Below are 18,228 nucleotides of genomic sequence, written 5' to 3' on the forward strand. Positions count from 1 at the left end.
AAGCAATAAGTTTTGGCTTTTTATTTGTATAAATTACACCACCACAGCGGTTTTTTTTAGACAATGGGAAGAGTCTGTATTTAGTACTTCAATCATGGTTCTCAGGGTTGGAAAAGTCTCCGATACTGATGGTAGGCTCTTGTAAGAAGGTGAAATACTGAAAGAAAAAAAAAAGGCAATTATTCATTTATTCTAAGTTAGGCATTATTTACCTGGAAGCTAACACGTTGGCTTACATTTCTATTCATCCACTTCAACAAATGTGAGATTTGAAGTTAAGAACGTGTTTCCAACCCTCTCAGCTGAAATTATCAGTGAGATCCCATAGCAAACCAGATCAGGGAACTGATCCATTTTAAACTGTGGTTATTCGTAACTGAGGCTGTTTTGTAGCACAGGTTTTCCTGTCTCAATTGAGAGATGAGTGAGGAATGAGCCAGAGAGAAGAAAATGCTCAAAGCTGGCTTTGCTTGATGCTAAGAAAAATATCTGCAGAACGACCACTTAAAGAACATGAAGTAATAACGTGAAGGTAATTAACCTGAGTAGCTAATTTGTCTGTGGTATAGAAATAATAGTGCATAAGGTAAGGAAGTCTTGAGGACTTTAAACTAGAATATTCTGCTTTAAATTCTGCCATTTTGAAAGGTCCTTTTATTTAGCGATTACTTTCATCCTATTTAGTGAGAGCAGCTCCTGATGTGAGGAGAAGGTAGAGCTGGTGGTGGTCAGCAGGCTCTCAATTTGGTTGCGATAGCATTAGCTGACTGTGCTCCAAAAGATCACAGAATCACAGAATGACCTGGGTTGGAAGGGACCTCAAGGATCATGTAGTTCCAACCCCCCTGCCTGGCAGGGCCACCAAACATACACCTTTACTAGATCAGGTTGCCCAGGGCCCCGTCCAACCTGGCCTTGAACACCTCCAAGGACGGGGCATCCACAACCTCCCTGGGCAGCCTGTTCCAGGGCCTAACCACTCTCCTAGTGAAGAAACGTGGGATTTAAAAAGAGGTTGAATACATAAATTAGGAAATTCACAGGAATAATAATAATTAAAAAAGTGGGAACCACAAACATTTGGTATTTCTAAGACAACCAAGTCACAATATTTGCACAGACTACTTTCAGCAAAAATCCACAACTGTTAAAGAAGCACCAACTACAACTTGCTATACTCATTTAAAAACATCACCTCTTGATGAAGGCTGAATTTGACTGCATTTATATGTAGAATTTCAAACCGAGAACCGCAGATGAAGCTAAATAACATTAAGCAGTATGAGATATTTAGCACTAACAGAGCTGTGGAGTTCTATAGCTTCTCATGATCACACAGTAGTACAGGAGATCTGTGATCCAACATCCCGCTCAGAGCAAGGTCAACTGCAAAGACAGTGTGAGCTGCCTGGGGCTCTATCCTGTCAGGTCTTGAAAATCTCCAGGGATGGAGACTGCACAGCCTTTCTGGGCAGCCTGCTCCACTACTTGATTACCTTCAGGGTGAAAAGATTATGCTCAGTCTGAACTTTGTTTCAACCCATATATGTTCCTTTTTATCCTCCTACCAAGCACTGCTCAGCTATTATACACCTCACAGGTATCAGAAAGCTGCTGATAGGTCAAAGCCTTCTCTTCTCTGAGCTGAACAAGATCAATTCCCTGCTGCTAAGATATGTGCTCTAGTGCCTTGCCATCTTGGTGGCCCTCTACTGAATTTGCTCCAGTTAATCATTGCCTTTACTGTACTAGCAGCCCTGAAGTTGGACACAGTCCTAGGTGTGATTTAAAGTACTGAACAGAATAATTATCATCTCTCTTAGTCTATGGGCTACACTCCTTCAACACAGCCCAAGATGCTACTGGCCTTCCCTGTCTAAAAACACTTACAGGACCGTTTCCACCAAGCTGCTCTCCAGCCTGTACCACTGCATGGGATTCTTCTTTCCCAGGGACAGGGCATTGCGTTTGCCTTTGATGATGTTTATAAGGCTCCTGCTGGCCTCTTCCTGCAGCTTATCTACATCCTCCATATCCAGCCCTGTCCTCAAGTGCGTCAGCTGGACACCAAACTGGGAAGACATCTCCTAACCCCACAAGCAAGAACTCCATTCACTCCATTGCCTCTTCCAGGTCTGTCCCAAGACCTGTGGTGCATTTGTTACTAAGCTACATGCAAAGCCTGACTCATTAACTGCTCTTTAAATCTGACCATCCAAATTGCTTTTTACCCACCTAGTACAGTAATCCAGATCATTATGAGCTATTGCAGCAGTTTAACCCAACAAGTGTCTAAGCAACATGCAGCAGTTTGCTCATTTGCTCACTTCCCTCTCTTCCCAGTGGGATGGAGGAGAAAAAAAACGCATGACTTAAATCTATTCACTGAGATCAAGAAAAGGAAAATAGTTATGACCACACACACACATATATATATATGAATGCATATAAGAAGGAATTGCACAAGTAATTGCTCATCATCCCTTGACCAATGCTCAGATAGCCCCCAAGCAGCAGGAAAGAGTGAGATGAACTCCCATTCCCTTCAAAAATCTTTCCTGTCCTAATTCTGTTCTCTCCCAGCTCCTTAAGCCCTTCACTAAGAATAGCCTTGGCTCTGTACAACACTCACTGCTTATCAGAAATTAAAAACATCAGTGTTTTATCAACACTGTTTTTCTCCTACAAGCAAAACAGAGTATCATATCAAACACACTGAAGAAAACAGTTCAGTCCCAGCTGAAACTAAGACAGCTATCTTAGTACAAAAATACTGTGGGAGACAGTATCAAATACATTGCTGAAGTCAAAATAAACAACATCAGTTGTGCTCTTCCCACCCACAAGCATAGCAGTTCTATCACAGAAAGCATCAGGTTCATCGCCCTGTCTTGGAATAGGAAACAGTCTAGGAAACAGGTCCTAGGAAATAGCCAATATGGACTTTCACAAATCCTGAAGTACTCTGCTACAGGAATTACAGAATCATAGAATTATCCAGGTTGGAAAAGACCTTGAAGATCATCAAGTCCAACCACAACCTCACCATAGTACCCTAACTCTATCAAACCTCTGCTAAATCATATCCCTGAGCACCACATCCAAATGGCTCTTAAACACAACCAGGGACGGCAATTCAACCACCTCCCTGGGGAGCCTATTCCAGTGTTTAACTACCCTTTCTGTAAAGAAGTGTTTCCTAACATCCAACTTAAAAAGGAAAAGACTTCATGATTGACATAGCAACCAAAGCATGGCTGACAAGCCTCTAGTTTCCCTGGATGGTCCTTCAGACCTTTTGAAGTCAGGTTTCCTATCCTTTGGTCACCACAAACATCCTGTGATCCATACAAACTCCCAGAGCAGACTAAGGACTTTGGTCATTTCTCTCAGCACCATTAAAACACCTTGACCCTGACCTGAAGGATACTAAAACTGTTTTGCTGTTGGGTTGTTTGTTTGTTTTTGTCTCTGACCCATTTTTAAGATTTTGTTCAGGGAATAATCACTAAGGGACAAGACAAATGCAACAATCTTGAAAAATGACAAGAAATTAAAATGAATGGGCTTAAAGTTGACCTACAAAGTTCCTCTTATTTTATTTCTCTGCCCTCATCCTCCTTCTCTACCATCTGAACAAAAAGATTTACCTTTTTAGATTCATCCAGCTCCTGGCTATTTTGCTAAAAGCTTCAGATCCGGGTGCTGTCATTGCTTCAAAATCAACAAGCTGAAAATGCAATAAAATGTAAAAGATCTTAAGAAATGGGAAGAGTTTCAAGTTCTCTAGTTCCAGGAAGTTCATCCTCGAATATTCTTAATAGATAAATTCAACTTTAAAACATGTACCCTTCTTTCTGTGACTAAATTCACTTTACTTACTATCTCTTGACAATATATCTGTGCTATTGAGTCAGTGCCAGAAAATACTGTTTTTAGCTCTTCATTACAGCATCCAATTAAACAATAATACCAGGGTATTTCTCATTTCCACATACTGTATTCCACAAAATACTGTGTCATAGGAAAGGCAAATTTATTCTGGACATCCTAGATGTTCTGCATTATCTTTTCCACAGTGAGTTTTCAGACAAGTTTAACTATACGTAGCCAAGTACTATAGGAAACTTCATATTTACAGCTAATAATATGTTTTCAGTAAAACAATGTTCAGAACACATTGGTTCATCAATACCGAAATATTTAACTTGAAACTTGTGGTTTAGTGAACTTTGGCTGAATTCGAAGAAGAGCTCTGAAAGAATGTTACCTCTATTGCTGGTGGGACAGGAGTGAGCTTATTAACTAATCTGCACAAACCAGCTTCTCTCTTTCACCACCAAACAATTTGGAAGTAAATACGCATACCAGGCACTAAAGCTGTCTGCAGGTTTGAGCATTCCACCACCACAAATAACATGCGGCTGTAGCTACTGACAGATCTGCCAGGAAACAACAGGACTCCTAATAACTGGGCATCTTTGTCTTCAGAGCAGGCTGATAATGCACGAAAAGAATCTTTATTTTTAATATAAGCACTTGTAAGCTGGAAAAGGCAATGCAGAACCAAAGAATTGCTTCTGTTAGAAAAGTGTGATTACTATGGGACACAGTCTGCTGCAGTTTGACTAACCAGAGGCACTGCATACATTATATCTAAGTCTTATTTGCTCTCTGAGGCTGGAAGACACCACAGTAAGCAGCTCCCTCTTCTCCAGCACACAAATGTGCAACTGCAGTTCATTCTCACAGCTCCTTCCTCAAACTGACACCCAACCCCAAGGCCTTGATACTTACCTTTCCTTTAGGGATTTTTCCTGATACTTCCTTTCCACTTGCCATTAGAGCTCCCATGATCACCGAATAAGCTATCACACTAAAACAAACAAACAATACCCACAGTAAAAGTCTCTCCATGCTGTTACAGTAAGTGGCAGCATTTAAACAGCGTTATTTCAGACTACACATGCAAAAAAAAGATTATATTGTTGGTTCACAAATGGTTCATAAAATAACAGTGCTAGTTATTTGATAAAATAAAATGCAATACACAAAGTGAAATCACTGTTACTTTCACACAGCATTAGTATGAAGCTATCATACTATGGAGCTTAACTACTGAAGAATGCTGTTTCCACAGTAGTCAGAATAGTAATTTCAGGTTTGGTAGTTATTAAAGCTCCACGGAGCTGAACACAAAGCAGACTACTGTTTCCAAGAAGCTTAGCTATAGCCCAGATGAGTTTATGAACTAGGCTACAGACACCGGAGAACAGAAAGAAATCCTCCTCTTCCATCTGCTCAATATATATGTATATATATATTTTACATTGTGAAACTTAAACAACTGACATTAATTTTTTTACTCAGAAAATTAAAGGCTTATTATAGACACAAAAGTCTCTTGATTATATATTTACTACTAAAATTGGTTTACTAATCAACTTAAAACTTCTGGAAAGACATTAACAGTAGTCTTAGATGTACACAAGTTGGCATTAAATTAGAATTTCAGTTGCAGAGATCTGTGAAATCTGATAGTTTATGCCAGGGTTTCATTTGGTAATTCTAACAGCTGCAAAAACAACCCCACTAACATAAAATAATATTTGCAGTGTGCTTTCATATAAGTTACACCAAAGTGTACCTCATCTAAAATATGTCTTTCAGTGAAGCTTTTTGAGTCAAATTAGAGCAGTACAACATAAAACAGATTAGGAACCCAAATGTTGAAACTTAAAATAACACTTTTCAATTCATGAACTAAAGGCCATAAATACAGACTACTCATCTTTTTCAATATAAGTGCGGCCATGAATAGTTATCATCAGCAATTACAAACTAGCTTTTAAAACAGTATCAAATCAATGCCCATCATAAAATGAGGCAGCATAAGATGAAGAACTATGCAGGACAGACAGCTTAACTCACAGATTTCCAATTCTTTTAGATAGTGAAAAAACTGTAGCTAAGATACCATACACACTGACATTTTATAGAGCGTATTCAAGAAATATGATAAACGTATGGTAAAGACAGATATGATAAAGACAATCACTAACCTTGATCCTCTTGAAAGTGGCATTAAATTATAGAAGTAATAAACTAATGACAGGATCAAGTTGCACACAGCATCGGCTTCCTAAGCAAAGGCAAAAAAATCAAGATGGCTTAATATCCAGATGTTACCATATACATAAACATGCTGGAAAATCTTACAGCACTTGTTTTAAGAGTAACCATTTTAAATATGAAAAATATCAAGCTGAATTTCAACTGTATATAAAAGTATGATGCAATTATGCATTTTATATTTAGGCTACACAGTTCATCTATGCCGTGTTAAAGGATGAAAAGTGCAAAGCATAGACTCAAGTAGAGTCAGGCTCTTACTGCAACAGAAATAAATATCAATACATGAGAAAAAAGCACTAAAATTGTGTTCATGTTACTACTCATCCTGCATCCAGTCACTATTAACTAAATCTCAGTGTGATCTTAAGCAGTGCTTATCAGTGAAATGATGACCACAAACTCACGCAAACAAAGAAAGGAGAAAAAAACATGTAGCACTACTATAGCAGAGCACATTCTGATATCAAGAGCTTGTCTAGACTCTACAATTACTGCAGCAAAGCAGAGCAAATTTCATTAGCAGATGGAATTACGGCAACTTCTTATATTATTTGACGTAACTAGGTTTAAACAAGCAGTCGGTTTTATTACTCAGGATCTCTGTCAGAAAGCATTAAGGCACTGACTGTTAAACACAAGGTATAAAGACATAATGGAATTTTGTCAAGGAACTCACAGTTGTCACGAAAACAGGCTTACCCCCAGCTCTGCAGAAAGAATTAAGATTTTTCCTTTAGCTGTTAGATCCTTATAAAGCGCATCTATTTCTGCATGATAAAGCTGCGTTCTTTCTTCTGTTGTCTGAGTTTCAACTGAAAATAATATGTTTCCAACTCTATCAAGAAGATTAAGCAGAAAAGGAGATAATTATTTTTTTGCTCATGTTCAGGCTAAGTAACAAATGCACAGCAGTTAAATACCACATGATCAATATTTTCCCATTTCTTTTTTCTTTAAGCAGGAGATTATGTGGATTACCTTCACTTTACTAAAGGAAACAAAAAAAACCCACTTGAATTTAAAAACATGTTGTCATGCTGCAAGTGTCATATATAAGATTGCAATCTAATTTAAAAGTATCTTTTCAGCTTTGGGAATGTAAAATATAGTTAACATTTAAATTCATCAAATCTGAATTGCTTTGGAATAAAAGCGTAATTACAAACTATGGGTCACAAACCATTAACATGGAACAAAATCTGCATAGAATAAAATGCTGTATCTCTTCACTAACACCAAAATATTTTTTTCTGAAAGACTGCATACAGGCATATGATTTAGGATGTAGGATTAAAAAACAGTAGGTATGTTAACACTTCAAAAGAGAAGTTCAGAATCCGTGCCCCACATTAGAAGCACACACACTTTGCAGAAATTCCCAAGCACAGAATTTAAAAGCCCATAATAAACCAGTAAACCAAAAGGTAAGAACTTCAGTCAACTTTAGTCAAACTTTGGCACCTAGAGGGGGTTTCTGGTTTGTCATAACTAGACTCAGAGTAATACTCTTTGAGAATATAAAGAGCTGGAATCCCTAAGGTTAGAAACTTGCTACTCCACTCAATGAGCAGCCCAAAGTCCCATCTGAGCTCAAACTGATAACTGCAGATATAAGATCTACAAACATCTCCAAGAATACACAAAATTAAAAGGCCAAAATCCAAATAGGAGAAATTTTTCCATTCTCTTTTCAGCTTCCTTACAGAGTAAGGCTTATAACATAAAGGGTATTTTGTTATGGATAAAGACCAAGACTTTTCCTCCTGGTGTTTTAAACTGAAGAGTATTGAAGACTCCATTTATATGCTGTCTGTTAGAGAATAATCCCAACAAGATGATCTCCAGAAATAGTATCCATAACCCCTCTCTGTTAGGGAACATGACAGGAAACAGAAGCGCTGAAATAAACAAGTGGTGGCAAAAATGTCACCGGAGAAAAAACAAAAACCACTTTATACAAGTAGAAATGGCATTTGAGAAGATTAATTGCCAATACTTCATCATTACTTAATGCATGTAAGCCCCTGAAAATAACAAACATACTTATCTCCTGTTATTGTAATTGTGAATCCATCATATTCTTTCCCTTGATCCTTGAGGCTGGGGACTTTTGTGTTCACAGTAAACCCATCTCTTGTCTTACTATTAAACTGCTTTCAAAAGGAAAAGAAAGTTATCATAGAGTGAATGCAAAGAGACTGTCTGCTTCTATTGTTCTCAAGCACCTGAAAGTGGAGCAGACGTGAAAGTGAACAAGCTGGGTGAACAGTACAAAGGGTTCATTAACAACAGTTAATGACATTAATTCATTCATTTTTTCCTTCTTAACTAATGGAAGCCCGAAGTACTGAATCAGGCATATTACCATTCAGATTTAACTATATAGCACATACAGTTGTATCATCTATGAAAAATAAATGCGTACAGTAGTTTCAATAGCTCTGAATTTTCCCCACGTTGCATGTTGACAGCAATCATTTAGAGTAACAATGTAAAAGCTAAAGCAGAAATCTGAGAGTCTGCTTGCTATGTTTATACCAAGAAGCAGATGCATTAGCTTGAGGCATGGATTCCAGAATACAGCTCATAGTAACAACTTCTTAACTGTGATTCAATTTCAATTAGTGCTTATCCTCAACAGAAGGAAAAATGTATAAGAGCTTCAGAATTTCACAAAGCTGCATGATCTAGCTGTAATACCATAGCTGGGTTGTATAAATCATGCAAAACTCTATTTAAGTAAAGCCAAAAGCACAGCTTTTGACACACAACATTCCCCAGCTATCCCAATAACCAAACTGTGTCAGTATTAGCAGCCATTCCCTATACACAGGCCCTAATAGTGACTATTGTGCAGTAACACTGAATTAATTACTACGACAAATTATTTACTTTAAAATAGAACTTATGATCTGGGATGTTATGTTTAAAAGAGCATCGACATTTATTCTAAAGAAACAAATCTAAAAGCCTCTAATGAGAAACAGCATTCTGCTCAGTTACAATTCAGAATAGGATACAGTTGAGTTAAACCAGACAAAACGTACAGGTTATGAAAACCAGGAAAAATACTTGCTGCCAGTTCTAAGAAACTTGTATTTTGAGCTAAGCCAAATATAGTCCACTATGTTTATTCATAATTTTCTTCATTGTCTTGGAGTAACCTGTACTTTTAACTCCACTAATAGCAATTTTCTTTTCTGGTCTGTGATCCTACAGTAGCCTTAAGAGGCATACTATGGGGCTCTGCTTGCGTGTTCATTTGTCAGTAGGGATGGCTTAGGCTGCCTCTGCACCCCAACATCTATCATCTCTTCATCTCAAGTATTTTAATTCAGGTTCAGCTGGTATTCTCAAAGTTTCCTTTTCAAAGACCAAGAACAAGACAAGAGTATAAAAAAGAATTTCCAAAACAATGACATGACATTCATATTTGTAATACCTATTAAAAACATCCCGTAGAAAAACTCAGAGCTTGAGCCACGTAGCTTCTGTAAAGTTACTTATAGAGCACCAGCAAGTACATGCTACTGCAAGCAAACTCAAAACCACACAGTGCATCAGCAGCAGCAAGGTAAATGCATCATACAATTGCGGTTCTATGGCAATCAGCTTTGCTTAGAGATAACTTGGTATCTATGATCTATTCATGAAACCACAGCACAGACGTACTGACAAGGAAGTTATGAGTTTGTTTCCATTTAGAATGGCAACTCCTTACCAATTTTTGTTCGATTCTAAATGAAGTCTTGTTCAATGCTTACGTCATGCTAGATTAATTTGGGGTAAAACCTCTGACTTAAGCCTAGCTTAAGCCTCACTGTTTGAGATAAGAGTACATAACACGTTTACTATGTTTCATGATCCACAGCTGTTATACAGGGACCACCACTAGCAAGTAGAAAAACTGCATATTTTAACAGCTCCTTATTCCAGAGTACTAGAATGCAAAGAACAATTTCAGGTTGGTGGTCAGCTATGGGCAGCCACTCCCCTGTGTTCCCTTCTGCCAGCCTCCACCACGTGCTGACCTACATGAATGATGCTAACACAAGAAGAGCTTGCATTCTTCTTCTCCTTCACACACACTTTCAATTATTTTCTTCACACTGTACACACACACTGTGAGCCCATTACAGGAGATCTGACCACAAACCTCTCTGACTGATAGAGCTGGCTTCAAAGAATTATATTCAGCATTTTGTTTTCCTGTAGTTACCACAACTAGACCAAGCCTTTCAAATATACACCACACATCTGTATTTACCAAAGGGAAGGTCACACTCTCCATATATAGATTTGAAATAACCTGAGTTAGTGTTTCGAGTTCTTCATTTTAAATTTACACAATGGTCATACTCTGGTGAACTGGATGTATCCCAGAATAAACTGTATTATTTTCAGTGTATTTTGAAGTGTTTTCTTCAAGTTACCTTCATTATTGGAAGAAGATCTTCTACTTTATGTACTTTTTCCAAAGCTTCTCGAACCTCCGTTAGCCCTTTTGGATTATTAGCACTAGAAAAAGAAATAACTAAATATAAAATTGCAATAGCTGAACACTTATAACAAATCCACTTCTTTAATCTAATTAGCTAACCAATGCTTAGCTTCATGAGTTACTGTAAACAATTCATTTTCTGAAAGAGTTCCTTCCTACTTGGCCACAAACTCATTTATTCAGCACCCTTTCTAAAAAACAAAACCTCTCCATCCCAGATCTTCTCTGTTTCTTTTTTCCCAACTTCAGAATTTAACAACATACTTCAGATTTATCTTATTCATTTGCTGTTGGTCACTCTGAAGTGTGGAACTGTTTGCATGACTGTGTGGGCAAAGGGATTGTTCAGTGTGTTCCAACTCTGAAACGTATCCAACAGCTTCAAGACTTCTCTGCACTTTCATTTTCAATATTTACATAACAAAATCAAACTGCACAACACAACTCCATATTCAACAAAAATTATCAGGTCAAAGAAAAAATGAGAGGACTTGGGAGTTTCTTAATTTTTAAATTTATCAGAACACTGTCACCACAAATGAGCTACGGGTTGGGAAGATACTTTATGTATTAGAAAGTGATCAAATTTTGCAACAGATAACAGTAACAATTTTAGAATCCTTAGTCCCATCTACTGTTTGAGATTCTGCACTGAAGCAGAAGATGGTTGAAAAGCCTACAACCCATCTGCATAACAAGTAGTAAAGATTCCCTGTATCCCTCAAAACTACTTGCCAAACACCAGTTTCATATAAAAATACTATCCATAACTTCTATAATCCCTTCTTCTTTAATCTTCTTTTCTATAATAAGGTGGGATTTATCACTCTACTGTTCAACCAATTATTCACAGTAGTTAAAGAAATTGCATCCTGTTCTACCTGGAGGGAACAAGACACCTTCAAGAAGTCACTTTTAGAAAGAATTGAGACCTACTCAAATACCAAAACAGCAGGTACAAATTCAACAGAATTTTTTAATAATAAGCATATCATAATGACAATAATTTTCCTGTTAGTTTAAGTGGCAAATAATAGGATTTGCACTTCCATTCAGAAATACAACTGAGAAAACTATAAGACAGTAGAATTAAGAAATTATCATAGAATGACAAGGTTGGAAAGGACCTACAAGATCATCTAGTCCAGCAATCCCCCCATTACCACTGCTATCACAAACCACTAAACCACCTCTTTCAGACTTTCTGAAATTAGGTACTACGTAAATTTCAAATCAGTATCACCAAAGGAGTGAAGCAGCAGGTGTGGGGAGAGGGAAAATAGTAAGTAAATAAATCAGTAATTTACCCATGATAAACAAGGATCCTATCTTTGATAAAATGAAGAATTTTCTCAAAGTACTCCAAGTACCGCATGTTAATCACCTGTCCCCTATAAAACAAAACAGAGTTTCAAGTCCTATTTTCCAGACCAGCGTTCCAGAATAAGACATAAACATTACTCATTTAAAGTTTGACAGAGTTTTATCCACAGATGCTTTTAGATCAAAGAAAAAGAGGTGTCTCTGAAGTAGCCAACTGTCCATTGCCTATTTTGAACGCAGATTCTAAGATGAACCTACTAAAACTCACATATCATCGGAACTGTTCTCACATAAACTGTATTTCACAGGTATTTTTTTATTTTCTGCATATCCGTTACCTATATGATAATCATTGATTCTTAAAAAGATACACTAACTCTCAGACTTTTAGACAAGTAGAAACTGAAGAACCAAGAGAGTAACTATTAATCCGCATACTGACTTTGAGAGCCAACAACTCCCCAGTTTACATATTTGCCAAGATATGAGGCTGATACACTCTGACAGTCCACATACAGTTTTCTTTATTCATCTGAACCTCTACATATCAAATTAATTCTACTTTGTCTCCTAAGTTAGGGCCTTCTAACTACTGAAGGAAGAGAACAAAATAAACTCATTTTCCCCCACAGAACACTATGGAAAAAATATAAATAAAAACTTGGTAAAACCCTGCTAAGATACTAACCACTCTGAGAGGAAAAATTACATACCATTATTGCATTTGTAGGAGTCCTTCCTCTTCTCCCAGTCTACAAAACAAGATTTTATAAAGCAAATGTTATCGGTCTCTGAGGAAGCAAGACCACTGTCAATCACAGGAAGGTGAATCACAGGAAGGTGTATACACTTGGCTTTTATTCACTCTAAGTTATTTTGTCAGCTTAACTCTCTAATGCCTCACTCCATCCCACACTTCAGTAGGTCTACTCTCATATCAATAGCAGAATCACTCTTTAAAAACTGAACGGAATTAGAGCACGTACATATCTGCACAAAGTAAAGGGAGGGAGGGAGGGAAGGAAAGAAAAGAGGAAGGACAAAGATAAGTTTCCGTACATTATTTGCCCTTGTTGTACGTCCCATCATTTTCCATTTGTTTTTAAATTATCTGTACAACAGGCAGAAGCACGTCAGAATGAGGAACTGGATTTTCCCTCAGTGGCATCTTAGAAAACACATCCAAATCAGACCTGTCTGTAAAGCTATCTAAAAGCAGTAGAAGACTTTTACTGGGTGGTCAGACACTATTTTGGTTACTCCCACTTTCTCCTTGTTTGATGAGCACTACCATCAAAAGATTCAATAGTAACAGTGTTCCAGAGAACGTCTTGATTTTTTTTGTAAACACACAGAGTATACCACTAATGTTTAGTTGATCCCAAACCCTTGTTTTGCCCATGGAAATAGCTCAAGCTTTTAGAAACATCTTCTCTAATGTAAATCACAGTTACCAAGTTTCACTATTTGCCAGAGGAGAAATAAGCCATAGTCCTACTTGAGTACAGACCCACTAATTAGTAAGGACAGCCAATACAGCTGAATCTCAAGACTGTTCTTGGTTTTCACATATCCATGCTCTAAGAATTCAGAATAATTTTCAAATCATAAGCTTAATATAAAGCAATGATCCTGAAAAACAGTTGAAAGACCATAGAATGATCTCACTTATCAACAAGAAGTAATAGTTCTGTAGCCCACTAGTAACTTCAATTAGCAGCTATTTTTCTGTTAAATAGGCCTGCAGGATCTCCTTGTGTTACTTTATAATGCACTACATTTTTGTTTAGATACTATAAAGAGCTTAAGCGTGTTCCAGAAGTTTGCGGTTTTGTTTCAAATCTATAGTTCCTTCCAAAAAAAAGCCCCAAAAGAGTAACTTGCAGAGAATCACCCATTTGTTATTAAAACATATGATAAAAATGGTGATGAGGTCTCCAAAAGTCAAGGCTGATTGAAACCCATGAGACTAAAGTTTGATCAGCTGCGGGCCTTCCACTGTGAGTGCTCACAAGGCTTATTTCTATTTTCTGCAGCATCACCAAAACAACCAGACCAGTGAATTGTGAGTTTTGTCTTTCTCTCAGCAGAGAACACCAGCAATTAAAGTACTTTGGCCAGTGAAAAACAGAGTCACTAACAGACATCCTGTACAGGGATGTACTTCTACAGATTAAATGTTCAGTATCATTTCAGAAGAGTAACCAACTGTTGTTGTGTGAATGCCTTTGTCTTCTGGAAGTTCAGACCACAGAGGAATTAGGCTCTTCTCCAATTTAAGATAAAAACAGATAGAAACAGATCTTTGTCTCAAAGAACAGCTTGTTGTAATTTTGGCTGGATCTTAGGTGTGCAGAAAGAAGAATGCAGCAACTGCAAAGACGGGCAGTTTGGAACCCAAATGTAACACTTGATTTGAAGGAAGCCTAAGCGTGACAAGTCCAAAAGTCAGCAGATTCTTAGAGAAAACACTGATTTTCACATGGAATTTAAAACTACGTTGTAACTGCTCCTTAAAACAAAGGACAGCCTAGTAGAATTGTAGGAAGAATGGGAAGAAATTACCATCAGCTTCTGTTTGTGAACCCTAACCCTGTGATTCTGTGAACATCAGAATATCACTGCTTTTCTCGAGAAGGCTTTACTTCCCCTGTCCTTTCCCAGATGCTTTCTCAAAAAGGAAGAAACAGATATAAAAACAGAATGACAGATCAAGGATTCAATGTTTCCGATAGTAGGGGAGAAGTAAAGATGATATCTAACTAATGTATTTACTTACAAACACCCTCTGCTCCTGTGATTGACAGTGATGTTGCCACACTGAGTCTCACACACTTCTACCACTTAATGTGTGGTAGTGCTGTCTTGACTGCAATGTTGAGTCTTGCAGCATGGGAGAAGATGGAACGTACAACAGTGGTTGAATCCTAAATTTTACCTTGGTTTGAAAGTACACCTATTACTCTCATCAGGTTACTTACTTTTTCCACCTATGTTTTAATCTGACATCCTCTGATACTAAACAAATACTATTTTGTTCTTCTATAAGTCAGGAACAACGGTAACAGAACTGCTTTGTTTCATAATCACTGCTACTGTCTTCAAGAAGCAATGTGTGTAACAATTAAAACTGTGATGAACTCTACCTTAAATATAAATCTTAGATCATTTGGAAATTAAAAACAGCATGTAAAAATATGCATCTTTCAGATACCACTGAAAGATGGTATCCCTTATCCCTTGAAATCTGGGAGAAAGAGGAAATGTGAGGGAAAACCAGGAGTGCACACAAAAAACACATGATCCCTTAGAAAATAGAAAATAAATACTGAGGCAAAACAGTAAGGACATGTGCATTGATTCTTATAGCATACTGCTTCACAGTTTCACAACCAGTAAATTTCAGTTCTTCGGTGCGTGTGGAGAAATTTTGTAAAATCTCATACCTGATTAAATTAATGTGGTTATTGAAACCTCTGCTAAGGCTTCGTGCAGGCATTTGGTCCAACCAAAGCACAGGCTGGTCAGGGTCTGCTATCCTACAAAGACAAAAGACGTTATTATTGGCACACATTTCACTCCATGTAATATTTCCAACATAATTTTATTCTTACATGAAATAATTTCAGCAAAAGCTAGAAATAAGTGGTCACAAAGAAGGGAAACATACCTAGGATGCTCCTAAGAATATTATTGAGCATTTCACGTAGCTATGGCTCACACAAAATAAGGGCTACAAAGCTTTACATACATGATATGAATAACTTCCAAATAGTTGGCCAGTGATCTAACAACATTATAATTAACAGCTCTATTGGTAGTAACTCAGTGCCAAAAAAAACTGCACTATGTACTTCTTTACAAACAGAAAAATTGGTTGAAATGAGAGGAAAGATATTCTTCTGATGAATGTTTTATGCACTGGGAGAAGTGAAAGAAAAGCAAGCTGGGAGACATGTTAAGAGAGTCCCAAATCCAAATTTTTCAGATGAATCTGATTATATAAATGTGTGGATTAAGAACTGATCCAATCCTTGTTTGTAAGACATCTACTGTTTACATTACAAACTTCAAACAAAAAACCAAACCAAGCAAACACCCCTCAAGCCCCAGAATGCCTCAGTCTAATTTCTTTGTTTAGATGATGTATTGTTACAAAGCCCTTTAAGGAATGTACTGAACTTTTCAGACTGGATGAGGATATTCACAAAGATACAATCAAGTACATAGGCTAACATCCATCTGTTTCTAGCAAAGAAAGAATAATTGTTCTACCTGTTCTGATTTCAGCCCCTTGGTTAACTGAAGCATGCACCACTGTTAAACTTAAGGCTTGTTTTCTCTCTTCTTTTACCATTACCTTCGCCACTTCACAGCAATATCAAACATATCCCTCCATTGCATCAGTCTTGTTTTCCCATTCATCCGAACTTTTGAGTTTGCCCATGTTCTCTGCACAGCTTGCATTACCTCTAAAGTAGCCAACCCCATTGCTGGGAGATGGGAGGAAAGAAAGACAGACAACAACAGAAGTAGAAAATCAATTAGAACCAGATGCTTATTTTCATACAGACAATAAAACTGAAGTATGGAAGTGATATAGAGACAAAACTGTCAACATCAATCAGAATGGGGATTTGATTTTCAACCAAACTGTTGATACCATTATTCTCATTTTAAAAATATTTATTTAATTATTTCAAATGCATAGAGCTCAAGATAAATGTACAGACAGCAAAGGCATAGCATTAAATTGTAACTACACTAACTTTTTATTGTTCAATTTTATAGAGCTTTTCCAGTATACCTCTGTGTATTCTTTTATTTGGAAGAAATCCTGGTGTCTCATACTGCATCATGGAACCCAGATGATCAGCTACACATATGAGTTCTTGCACATCAGTCCTATAGCTTTCAAAACTCTGAAACAATACATCTCTTACAGAAGAGAAAAACATACATCAGACATAATTTGGCAACATAAATCCTGGAAGTTATAAAACACAATTTGTTTGTATGGTAATCAATGTAGCTAGTGTGGGAAATACTCAAAAGCTTTACAAAGAACCCCCATTTCTCCTCACCATCACCAAACATACACACAGTACGGCAGTTATGCTCCATATCTGAAGTCAAATCCTGGCCCTACTCAACCTATTATTGTCAAAAGCTATTTTGCCTTCAGACCCTCTCATATTAAGTGGCGCTGAGTTAACTGACAACACACCATCCTTCAGTGTTACATACACCCTGAGGTGCCTCAACACTAAATAAGGAAAGAATACATATAGAAACTGAAAGCCTTATTCTATGACTTCTCTCAATTCTGTAAAATACAAGTTTTGTATATGGAACAGAACCACACCCAAGCCAAACACTTAACTCAGCATTATGCACTGACAGAAGGAATATATGAGAATACATCTAGAAATGCATTTACAGCAGGTGAAATTACTACCCTTATTTAGGTACGTGTTTCTAAAGACGAGCCTAAAACATCTACTTTGTTGACTGAGATCACGCTCTAAGATACTGCTTATGTAAATTATTCTAGAGAATGCTTTTTTCCAGTGAAACTCAGCTGTTACTAAAAATCTACTTAATGCCTGTGAAATTACACCCATAACAAAATAAAAGCACATAGGTAGAAACTATAGCAAGGGTGCTACATAATACTGTACTGAGGATCTCAAACTTATCAATGTCTTAACATTATTTGCAAAGAAAACAAAATAGAATTTTAAATACTTAAAGGTGTATAAAGTAAAACAGTATTACTTGATTATGTGAAGATCAACTTGCAAAAACCTATCTTAAGTTTCATTCTTTCTTTCTTATGAAATAGATCAACTCCAATCCCAGAGATCTTGGAAAGGACTTACACACAGAAAAGGCAGGTCTAAGTGTCTCAGAATTACATTTGCAGAAGTCAAGATTTTAAAAAAACATTGGAGCAGGCTTAAAGAAATAAAAAATACTCACTTTATATGTGGCTGTAACCCTGGTTGTTCTTCATAATTTTCTATGAGAAAAGGAAGATTTTTGGCCCAGTGGTCCTTGAAGCTTCCAGGGAGATCTATATCAATATTATACTCTGTAAGAGGGGTATCCAAGTGTGCATGCAAGTATCTAGAATACTCTGGAGGAGAGAAATGAAATTAAAACCCAGTTGTGCATTAGTTTACTTCTGTAGTTATACGAAACCACAGATTATATATTTGTCAGTGACCCAATACAATTTTAAAAAGATGTTGCTTTTAGATAATAAA

At 37.1% G+C, this 18,228-nt stretch overlaps 1 protein-coding gene across 6 annotated transcripts in view; it reads right to left on the bottom strand.

Moving 5' to 3' along the window:
• Nucleotides 1-6: 6 nt before the first annotated feature.
• Nucleotides 7-18,228, bottom strand: part of TTC13 (tetratricopeptide repeat domain 13) — a 32,164-nt gene continuing 13,942 nt past the window's right edge. Inside the window, exons 12-24 of one of the 6 annotated variants that reach the window (XR_014943931.1) lie at nt 17,942-18,098; nt 16,767-16,897; nt 16,320-16,452; nt 15,406-15,498; nt 12,673-12,711; nt 11,944-12,027; nt 10,569-10,653; nt 8,179-8,288; nt 6,835-6,970; nt 6,063-6,142; nt 4,798-4,876; nt 3,651-3,730; nt 7-157 (exon numbers count right to left, since the gene is read on the bottom strand). Coding sequence is in view for 3 of the 6 variants with exons in the window: in XM_015857926.3 (XP_015713412.2) it covers nt 34-157; nt 3,651-3,730; nt 4,798-4,876; nt 6,063-6,142; nt 6,835-6,970; nt 8,179-8,288; nt 10,569-10,653; nt 11,944-12,027; nt 15,406-15,498; nt 16,320-16,452; nt 16,767-16,897; nt 17,942-18,098 (1,292 nt within the window). In the remaining 3 variants the exon portion in view is untranslated. Of the gene's footprint in view, nt 158-3,650; nt 3,731-4,797; nt 4,877-6,062; nt 6,143-6,834; nt 6,971-8,178; nt 8,361-10,568; nt 10,654-11,943; nt 12,028-12,672; nt 12,712-15,405; nt 15,499-16,234; nt 16,453-16,766; nt 16,898-17,941; nt 18,099-18,228 lie in introns of those variants that run through there. The other 5 variants (XR_014943932.1, XM_015857926.3, XM_015857927.3 and 2 more) reach the window with 5 other exon arrangements.

This window comes from Coturnix japonica, chromosome 3 (genome assembly GCF_054131305.1).
Source record: "Coturnix japonica strain WE chromosome 3, WE-NBRP24, whole genome shotgun sequence".
Taxonomy (NCBI): Eukaryota; Metazoa; Chordata; class Aves; order Galliformes; family Phasianidae; genus Coturnix; species Coturnix japonica.